Source organism: Cervus elaphus, chromosome 4 (assembly GCF_910594005.1).
Source record: "Cervus elaphus chromosome 4, mCerEla1.1, whole genome shotgun sequence".
In the NCBI taxonomy this organism is placed as follows: Eukaryota; Metazoa; Chordata; class Mammalia; order Artiodactyla; family Cervidae; genus Cervus; species Cervus elaphus.
In genome coordinates, this window is record NC_057818.1 from 67,565,081 (window position 1) to 67,575,169 (window position 10,089).

At 48.7% G+C, this 10,089-nt stretch overlaps 1 protein-coding gene across 3 annotated transcripts; it reads right to left on the reverse strand.

Annotated features, from left to right (window-relative positions):
- Positions 1–405: 405 nt before the first annotated feature.
- LOC122692648 (zinc finger protein 772-like) lies at positions 406–7,204 on the reverse strand. Of its 3 annotated transcripts, XM_043900427.1 has the most exons (6): positions 6,952–7,204; positions 6,103–6,390; positions 4,290–4,484; positions 4,074–4,200; positions 3,443–3,565; positions 406–2,836 (listed from the first exon to the last, which is right to left on the reverse strand). In XM_043900427.1, exons 2-6 carry the CDS (start codon positions 6,103–6,105, stop codon positions 1,689–1,691), a joined length of 1,596 nt encoding a protein of 531 aa, XP_043756362.1. In that variant the 5' UTR covers positions 6,106–6,390; positions 6,952–7,204; the 3' UTR covers positions 406–1,688. The 3 variants fall into 3 exon arrangements, with proteins under 3 accessions (XP_043756362.1, XP_043756361.1, XP_043756363.1); XM_043900426.1 differs by lacking the exon at positions 6,103–6,390; XM_043900428.1 differs by lacking the exons at positions 4,290–4,484; positions 6,103–6,390.
- Between the last annotated feature and the right edge of the window lie 2,885 nt (positions 7,205–10,089).

Genomic DNA, 10,089 nt, shown 5'->3' on the forward strand with positions numbered 1-10,089 from the left:
AAATAATTATGCAGAGTTTAAAAGGCCAGAAACATAAAAATACATTTTAAGTTATTTTATACTCACACACATTTAAACTTCTAAGAAATGAAAGCAAATCTATAGTGACAGAAAGCAAGATGAGTGGTTGCCTAGCAAGGGTGAAGGGAAGAGATAATACAAAAGGAATCAGGAAACTTGGTTTCAAAGGTGCAAACATGTATCAAAACTCAGTGGTAAAGAATCCAACAGGCGTTCAGGGATTTGATCCCTGGGTCATGAAGATCCCCTGGAGAAGGAAATCACAACCCACTCCAGTATTCTGGCCTAGAAAATCCCATGGATAGGAGGGCAGAAGCCTGGAAGACTATAATCCATGAGGTCACACACACATAAAAACATCAAATTATACACTGTAGATATGTGTAATTGCAGAATATTTTCATTGTATTTTAGACAGTAACCATCGCCGTAAGATCATGAGACACAAATATGAGAGTCCTGAGAATTTCCATAAACCCTCATACCAAAGTCACAGTGATGGACAGGTTTGTGGATACACCTTTAAAAGAGTTACATTCCCTGTAATTGGCTATGGTCTCCCAACTTCCTATTAATCAGTGTCTCTGTATCAATTATGATTCCTAACTGGTCCTTGTAGGTGACAGTGACATCTGCCTACCAAATAATAGCTTACCAAATAATAGATGTCAGGGATGCCGGCAGGTCCCAGGGAATCAAATTCTGAAACATTCCCTGGGAACAAGGGATCCAATTCATGCTGCTCCCACATACATCAGAGGTTGTCAAGACCTTGACAACTTGCTCAAGAAGACCTTGGTCACACAAATCATCTCAGCATACAGGACACACAATTAGCCTGCAAAGCCTGGTATTCTTTCCCAGGAGGCCTTGAGCAGCGATGTAAATTAGGCTGAAACTAGAATAAGAGCTGTTCTTTCTTCACCATTCTGCAAATACCACTGAGACTCAATAGTTGGCGCTCTCGCACAAGTTGTTCATTCTTGCAGGCTGGCAAGCCCAATTCTGTTCTCAACTCAACCCACAGAGTGAACAAAATTCCCAGGAGTAAAGATAGCTTCGAAACTAAGGCATGTGTTGCAAAACCAGAACAATATGAGGCAGACAGTTTCCAGGTCAGGTGACTCGGGGGCTGGTCAAACTCATCACAGGGGTCACAAGAGAACAACACAGTCTGAAAAATGGACATCTCTGTGGGCAACCAGCAGAACCAAGCTTGCATTCTTCTGACCCAAACTGGGTCACACCCATGCTTCCACCAGTAGGGAGCAGGAAGGAATGAGGATCATCAATAGGGTCAGACTACCGATGGTGCCCTCTAGGGAAGACAGGAAGAGAAGAGATCTTGCCCATCAAAGCATCTGGGGTGACATACGCACAGTGTGGGGCCCTGCTGTTGCACAGATGTATGGCTTCTTTCAGACGCTGGCAATGACACACTTCTGGCAAGCATGCAGAGGCCTTTCACAGTGGCCAAGGCATGTTACAAAGTGCAATACTGCCCCAGAACGCTTCCCACAGAGCTGGCACACAGAAGAATCTCCTCAGGGTGGGAGTTCAAACAAGAGGCTCATCTTCCAGCTTATGGCTACTCACGAAGGCTCCTCTCGGAGCCTCTCTCTGGTGTCACCCACTATGTTGAATAAGACGGAGTATTCCCTGCTCTCCTAAGACCTTTCTCCAGCGTGAACCTTCCAATGTCTGATGAGGGAAGCCCTTTGCCTAAAGGCTTTCCCACACTCACTGCATTTATACGGCCTTTCTCCAGTGTGGATTCTAAGGTGCTGGATAAGCACATGTTTGTGGCTAAAGGCTTTTCCACACTCACTGCACACATACGGCTTCTCACCATTGTGAACTCTCTGGTGGGCAATAAGATCGGAGCTTTGGCTGAAAAACTTCCCACATGCAATGCACTCATATGGCCGTGCCCCAGTATGAACACTCCAGTGTTTAATGAGTCTGTATTTGTGGCCAAAGTATTTCCCACATTCGCTGCACTCATAAGGCCTTTCTCCAGTGTGGATACTCTCATGCTGAACAAGTGTGGATTTGTGACTGTAGGCTTTCCCACATTCGCTGCACTTGTAAGGCCGTGCTCCAGTGTGGACTCTCTGGTGTACAATGAGATTAGAGCTATGATTAAAAACTTTCCCACATATGCCACACTCGTAAGGCATCTCTCCAGTGTGGATCCTCTGGTGCTGCGCGAGAATGGGTTTGCGGCTAAAGGTTTTCCCACATTCGCTGCACTTGTAAGGCCTCTCTCCAGTGTGGACTCTCTGGTGCTGAACAAGTGAGTCTTTGCGGCTGAAGGCCTTCCCACATTCGCTGCACTCATAATGCTTTTGTCCACTGTGAAACACCTCTGCACACTGGGTGTCACTTTGTGGCTTCCACTTGCTAAGAGGGTAATGGTGCTGAAACACGCTTGAGCTGGTTGGGAAATCCTCACAACCCTCCCCCATGGTAAACGGTGTCTCCGACAACTGGACAGGGCAGCTGCTCACAAGAAGGGCCCTGTGCATATCCCTTCTGCGGGGTCTCTCTCCATTGTGCTGACTGTGGAGGGTGAAGTTTGCACTGAACCACAGCTGTTTCCCACACGCCACACACAGGTATGGTTTCTGCCCAGGATATGTTTCCTGATGCTTAGCCATGTGGAGAACATCTCTCAAGATCGGGCCACATGTCTCACAGGGGTGGGCCTTCTGGGAAGATGGAATCGTCTTAGGAATCATGCCCTGAGACACTCTTTTTACAGAAATGCTCTGCTCAAAACGGATCTCAGCCTCCTCCATTCCATGCCAACAACCTGAAAGCAGACAAATGCTGGTAAAGTACACAGTGACACTGGTGGGAAAGGGGCAGTTATTACAAATGTGTGTTTATCAAAACTAAGACTGAGGTCTGCCATCAGGACAAAAGGCCAGGGTGCAAGTTGAGTAAAGGGCTGCTCCACAGTCTTTGGCATCTAAAGGTCACAGGCTGGAAGCGGCCTTGATGAGGAGAGGACACAGATCTGAGGAACAGCCCAGAAAGAGCCAGGGTCCCCAATGAAATTATCCACAAATGCCTTGTAGGAAGGCCTTGGCAGCTGGGGAGACGTGCAGAAGAACAGTGTGCTTGCTAAACAGCCACAAATGAACAGAATAGCTGGTATTAAACAATTATTTGAAGTATGTGCACCTCTCATGACACACAGAGCATATAAGCCAGTGTTGGAGAGCAGAACAGAGGCAGCAGCAGAGAGGAACAGCTGAGATGTGGGCAGAGGTGAGGAACTGCCAAAGGTCACAGCAGAAATGGTGTGTGCAAACAGGGCAGTAAAGACAGGAGTGAAGTGTGGGCAGTGGCCACAAGAGGCTGGAGAGTGGCCAGAACTCAGCCCGACATCACACCTTCCCCAGCTCCCACTCACCAGCGGCACCTGCACTCTGAGCCTCTCTGGTCAGGGCTGGAGTCGTGTCAGCCTGGTCAGAGACCCAGGGCTCCCTGCCCAGCTCCTGTGGGGAAACCCCATGGGACACAGAAGATGTGTATCCTAAGGAAAAGACAGGACAGGTAAATGGCCAGCACAGGTGTGGGTGACCAACCCCTCAGAGAAGAAACCTAAATATCATGAAAATAACTCTGAAGTATTGTATTGCAGGAATAACCTAGTGGTCTCAACAAGTAGTGATTGTACTGGGTCCTTGGGATTCCTGATACAGGTAGGCTATGAGAAATGTCAGCTAGAGGAAGGGGGCACAACCTGGGGCACAAGAGTGCCATGGATCTGGACAGAGGCACCCAGTCAGGGAGAGGACAAATCGGACATGATCCACTGGGTAACAACTAGACACGTCATGCCTGCACTCCTCCATGCAAGCCTTCAGGGCAGCAGGTAGTGGGACTACTCAGAAACCGGAGGTGCTAGAGCCCACAGTTCACACCTGGCACCCAGGGCATCTACTCCAGGGCAGGTGGTAGTACTGCCTGTGGTTCTGATCCAGGAAACAGGGAAGGGGGAGAGCCCAGTCCAGGCACTGCAGGGGACAAGAGGGCCTTACCCAGTGAGGCCATCAGTGCAAAGTTCTCCAGCATCACTTCGCGGTACAGGAGCCTCTGAGCCTCATCAAGGAGCCCCCACTCCTCCTGGGAGAAGGACACGAACACATCCTCAAAGGTCACATTTCCCTGCCACAATGGAGAGAGCAGCCTGTGAGCAGTCTCCTTCCCAAGGATCCCATCTGCCCCACAGAACTCCCCTGACCATTCCTACTCACCCAGCTCCTCAACTCAGAGGAAACACCAGCACCAGGTGCCATGTATGTCTGCTCTCTCCTCAGGGTCCCGTTGATCACTGTGTCCACCCACAGCAACAACAGGCAGTTGGCGCAGAAAGACCTGTCTAAACTCTGGGCCTGGCATGGGGCACAGCACTCCCACCCACCTCCTTCCAGCCAGTTCTTTGAAAGCTGCTAAAATCATGATTACCAGGCAACCAAAGTTAGGCTCATCTTTTTTTCCTTAAGTCCCCCAAACCAGGGCCCAAGGGCCATCAATTCACACTCCTTTTCCACATGCACATTGCTCTTCTGGATCACTCTCTCACAGCTCTGGCCCCTTACCCAGTTGTTGGCCTCCACCATCACCTTCCTACCTCATTAACTGCCACACAGAGAGCAGAGCCTGCTGGGTAATGTAGTTCACATGCCACCAAACCTTGAGGAAATCGAAGCATAATATAGGTGCGGAGCTGGCGTGCAGCCATTTGCAGGCACCCGTTACTGAGTATCCGTTACCAGGCAACCATTCCCGGGAGACAGCAGGAGGGTGTTGCGGCCTGGCGCAGAGACCAGCACCTGCCCCACGACTCCAGGGTGCGGCAAACTGCGCCCTCCTGACTGTCCTAGTAAGCATGCCAAACGGACATTCTTAGGGTGGGAAGTGCTCTCTGCTCTGCTTCACTGCCTGCCCGAGTCCATCCCCATGGAAACAAACCAAGATGTTCCTAACCAACAGCAGAGCCATAACTTTACTCCCCCTTTACGGTGCGCTGATCAAACTCCCCAGTATAGCTTTTCTCTAATGATCTCATGTGATTTCTGCCAATAAAAGTGTGGGCTGAAAGGAGCCATTTTGTCTTCCTGTCATGGAGAGCAGGAGGGTCCCCTGACTCCCCACTTGCCAAATTATATGTGTCTGTTTTTTCCTTACATGCTTGCTGTATCAGGTCTTTCTCATCAGCTGTGCTGGATGTGGCAGGAGGGTACCGTTCTGTTGCTGTAGTTTCTCTCTTGTCAACCTATATACATGCCATCTTCTACTTTTTGGATGTCTTTCTCCTGAACCCCTCCATATAACTTCAGCCCTGTGTCCAGCAGCTCACTGGATACCCCAAGGGTTCTCTGGCACATCTCAGACTCTCCACATGGCCACAAATAAACTACTGATACCCATAGGCAGAGTTACTTCTACCACTAACTTGCCCACCTCAGCTGATGGAGTTTCTACCCTTCTGACTGATATTGCCTAACACCTTGGGGCTATCTCTTTCCTACACAGAAAATCTGACCCAAATGCTTCCATCTACACAGTGACCCCTCTGCCCCAACCATTATCACAACTTGCCTGGAATACAGAAGCAGTCTTCTCCCCAGTCTTTCTCCTCACCTCAATCCTAGTGTCCTCAACCCTCACCACACAGCCTGTTCTCCACTTGAAATTCAGAATTGTCGTTGTTGCTGTATAGTCACTAAAGTGTGCCCAACTCTTTACGACCGCATGGATTGTAGCCTGCCAGGCTCCTCTGTCCATGGGATTTCCCAAGCAAAAACACTGGAGTGGATTGCCATTTCCTTCTCCAAGGGATCTTCCGAACCCAGGGATCAAACTGGAATCTACAGGGGAGCTGTGAAAACCGAGATCAGATCAGATCACCTCCCTCCTCCGCTCCACATCTGCCATGGCTACAGCACCCTCAGAACAGAGGCCTAGCTGCTCAGTTGGCCATTTCAGGCCTGACTCCTGCTACCAGACTTGGTAAGGATCTGTAGTTATTTAAAAAAAAAAAAAAAAATCCCAATTCAATCTCACCATCAGGTATGCTGGTTCCTGTGCCTGAAAAAACTGCCACACCTTATTCCAATGGTCACCAGGAGTCAGAGCCCTGCCATATAACCCCTGGACTGGACTGAGAAAACTCTTAACTTGGTGTTTCTCAAGGGTCTTCGGACTCAAGAGCTGGGAGAGTATGAGGTAAAGTGTTCTATGACATCACAATCCTGGAACCCTGATGGGTGAGGGTGAAGCTGGAATCGACAAGAGACTGGACATCCTGTCTCACCGGTATAAACCCCATAATTACTTCTGAGGTCGGAGAACCTGTAGGTACAGGGAGACTGTGAGAGAGAAGCAACCACAAAAGAGCCCCAAGAGAGCCTCAGGCCTCTCTCCTGCTGCTGCTCTGCCACAAGGACCTGGGGCTGACAGTCCGCCCTGTGTGCCGCAGTCCTCAGGGCCATCTAACAACTGCGTGGCCTTGCACTATCCCTCAACATTGCTGGGCTCCACTGTCCTCACTCTCATGTCAAGTCTGTTCACACCCGGACAGTCTACATTTTAAACCATCTTTGGTGGTCTCTTTGTTTAGAACCTTCCGTGCTCCCATCACCTTCAGAAGGAAGGCACAGCTGCTCAGACCCTCTGATCTTTTCAGACACCAAAGACTCAAGACTCCAGGTTTCCCAAATGCTCTGCACATTCCGGCCCCACCTTCTGTAACGTCCTGTCATCCCATCACGCGGGCTGTCAGGAATGTCCTCCCAAGAGCGCCCCCACAGTCGGGACACAGGCCCCAGAGTTGGGGCTCTGAGGCTTCCTTCTTTGGAGGCTTCAGGATTCAGAGACGAAGGTCGAGGGAGGACTCGGGGGCGCAGCACCCACCTGCGCCGGGTCCGTCAGCACGGCGGCCGCCATCGGCACCCGAGGACTGGGGAAGACGAGTAGCTACAGAGCGACAGGTGCAAGGTCCCGGGCTCCGGCGGCCGGGTCACCCGAGCACTGCCACTACCAATCCTCAAGTCCGCCTCTCTTTAGAGCAACAACGCCGCTCACGTTTTCCGCTTCGCGTCACCTCGTGTGTGACGTAGCCTTCTGGAGCCGGACCTGTCGGACTAATCCGAAAGCAAACAATATGTCCGCCCAAAACGAGAATAGGAAGTCCCGCCCAGGCATCGTCCCTGTGAACAGAAACTCCTCTTTCTTGGGGCTTCATTGGCCCAGAGCTGCCGAGGCTCCTGGGTAATGTAGTTCCCACAGCACCAACGATCAAGTGGGGCATTGGCGCCACCTCCAGGTCACAAGTGGAGCTACCTAGCTAACACCGCGTAGAAAAGGTTTCTTTCAGTTTGAGGATTAGGCAAAGCGTTGCATCCTCTTAAAGGAGGCACTCCTATATTTCCAGGGAGTGTATTCCATAACGCAACACAGAAACGTTCAGTAGTCATGTATGGATGTGAGAATTGAACTATAAAGAAAGCTGACGCAGCACTGTTTATAATAGCCAGGACATGGAAGCAACCTAGATGCCCATCAGCAGACGAATGGATAAGGAAGCTGTGGTACACATACATCATGGAATATTACTCAGCCGTTAAAAAGAATTCATTTGAATCAGTCCTAATGAGATGGATGAAACTGGAGCCCATTATACAGAGTGAAGTAAGCCAGAAAGATAAAGAATATTACAGCATACTAACACATATATATGGAATTTAGAAAGATGGTAACGATAACCCTATATGCAAAACAGAAAAAGAGACACAGAAATACAGAACAGACTTTTGAACTCTGTGGGAGAAGGTGAGGGTGGGATGTTTCAAAAGAACAGCATGTATACTATCTATGGTGAAACAGATCACCAGCCCAGGTGGGATGCGTGAGACAAGTGCTCGGGCCTGGTGCACTGGGAAGACCCAGAGAAATCGGGTGGAGAGGGAGGTGGGAGGGGGGATCGGGATGGGGATTACGTGTAAATCTATGGCTGATTCATATCAATGTATGACAAGACCCACTGAAATGTTGTGAAGTAATTAGCCTCTAACTAATAAAAAATAATAAATAAAATTTAAAAAAAAGAAAGCTGAGCGCCGAAGAATTGATGCTTTTAAACTGTGGTGTTGGAGAAGACTCTTGGGAGACCCTTGGACTGCAAGGAGATCCAACCAGTTCAGTTCAGTCGCTCAGTGCCCGACTCTTCACAGCCCTATGGACTGCAGCATGCCAGGCCTCCCTGTCCATCACCAACTCCCGGAGTTTACCCAAATTCATGTCATTGAGTCGGTGATGCCATCCAACCATATCACCCTCTGTCATCCCCTTCTCCTCCTGCCCTCAATCATTCCCAGTATCAGGGTCTTTTCCAATGAGCTCTCAGCTTTTCACCCGAGCTCTTCACATCAAGTGGCCAAAGCACCGGAGTTTCAGCTTCAACATCAGTCCTTCCAATGAACACCCAGGACTGATCTCCTTTAGGATGGACTGGTTGGATCTCCTTGCAGTCCAAGGGACTCTCAAGAGTCTCCTCCAACACCACAGTTCAAAAGCATCAATTCTTTGGTGATAAGCTTTCTTTACAGTCCAACTCTCACATCCATACATGACTACTGGAAAAACCATAGCCTTGTCTAGACGGACCTTCGTTGGCAAAGTAATATCTCTGCTTTTTAATATGCTGTCTAGGTTTGTCATAACTTCCCTTCCAAGGAGCAGGCGTCTTTTAATTTCATGGCTGCAGTCATCATCTGCAGTGATTTTGGAGTACAGGAAATCAGTCCTGAATATTCATTGGAAGGACTGATGCTGAAGCTGAAACTCCAATCCTTTGGCCACCTGATGTGAAGATCTGACTCACTGGAAAAGACCCTAATGCTGGGAAAGATTGAAGGCGGGAGGAGAATGGGATGACAGAGGATGAGATGGTTGGATGGCACCACCGACTCAATGGACATGGGTTTGAGCAAGCTCTGGGAATTGGTGATGGACAGGAAAGCCTGGCATGGTGCAGTCCATGGGGTCACAAAAAAGTCAGGCACGACTGAGCAACATGGAGAATGCTCATCAGAAAAATCAAATGAACACACCAGATGCTAACACAAATCAGACCTCTATAGTGGGAAGCTAATATATAGTATGTTGTTATCAAATGTACACCCGGATTGTGAAGCGCTAGGATTGCTTCTGTGGGCCTCAGGATTTAGTCAGAAACAAGAGCAACAGAGACTCCAGACATGGCCACCATGACCTGAAAGTGCAGTAGGGATTTGGGGTGCTACCGAACAGGTGGACAACTCTGGTGTCTCTGGTTACTTTAGAAAATATTTGTCCTGCCATTACAATTAGTTTTTGTGTCTAACCCAGGGATTAACACTTTTTTATAAGATATGTTATGGGGCCCAAGCTTGCTCTGCTCACTGTATTACAGGCCAATAAACTGGAAGACAATGAAGACATTGTTGGAACAAGGAATGATGACTTTATTCAGAAAGCTAGCAGACCTAGAAGATGGCAGGCTGGCATCTCAAAAAAAAAAAATCTTCCCTCAGTCTGGACTCAGGCTACTTTTATACAGAAGAGGTGGAGGGGTTCACTGCACCCCTGAAACCAATGGCTTAGTGGGACTGCTTTAGCTAGGGCCTGCCCTACCCCTATTACAGAAATATTTCTCACTCTGTATACACAGATGTATTCATTTTAGGTATCATAAAAATATCTGAAGAGAAAAGTGACCAGAGAAATTTTCATTCACTAAGGTATGGGATGGACAGGGAAGCCTGGCATGCTGCAGTCCAAGGAGTCGCAAAGGGACACAACTGAGCAACTGAACTGAACTGACTGAAGTTATGGGAAAGTCATTCTGGCTTATACAAAAATTTAACTTGAACTTTAGGCTAATCAAAACAGCCTGTTTGTGGCTTGTCAAATATGCACTGCATATCTGCATTAGTTGTTAAAGAAAAGAATACACTGACCAGAAGTAACGACTGTCCATTTTTGAGATAAAGATAAAAACAACTCCGCTTC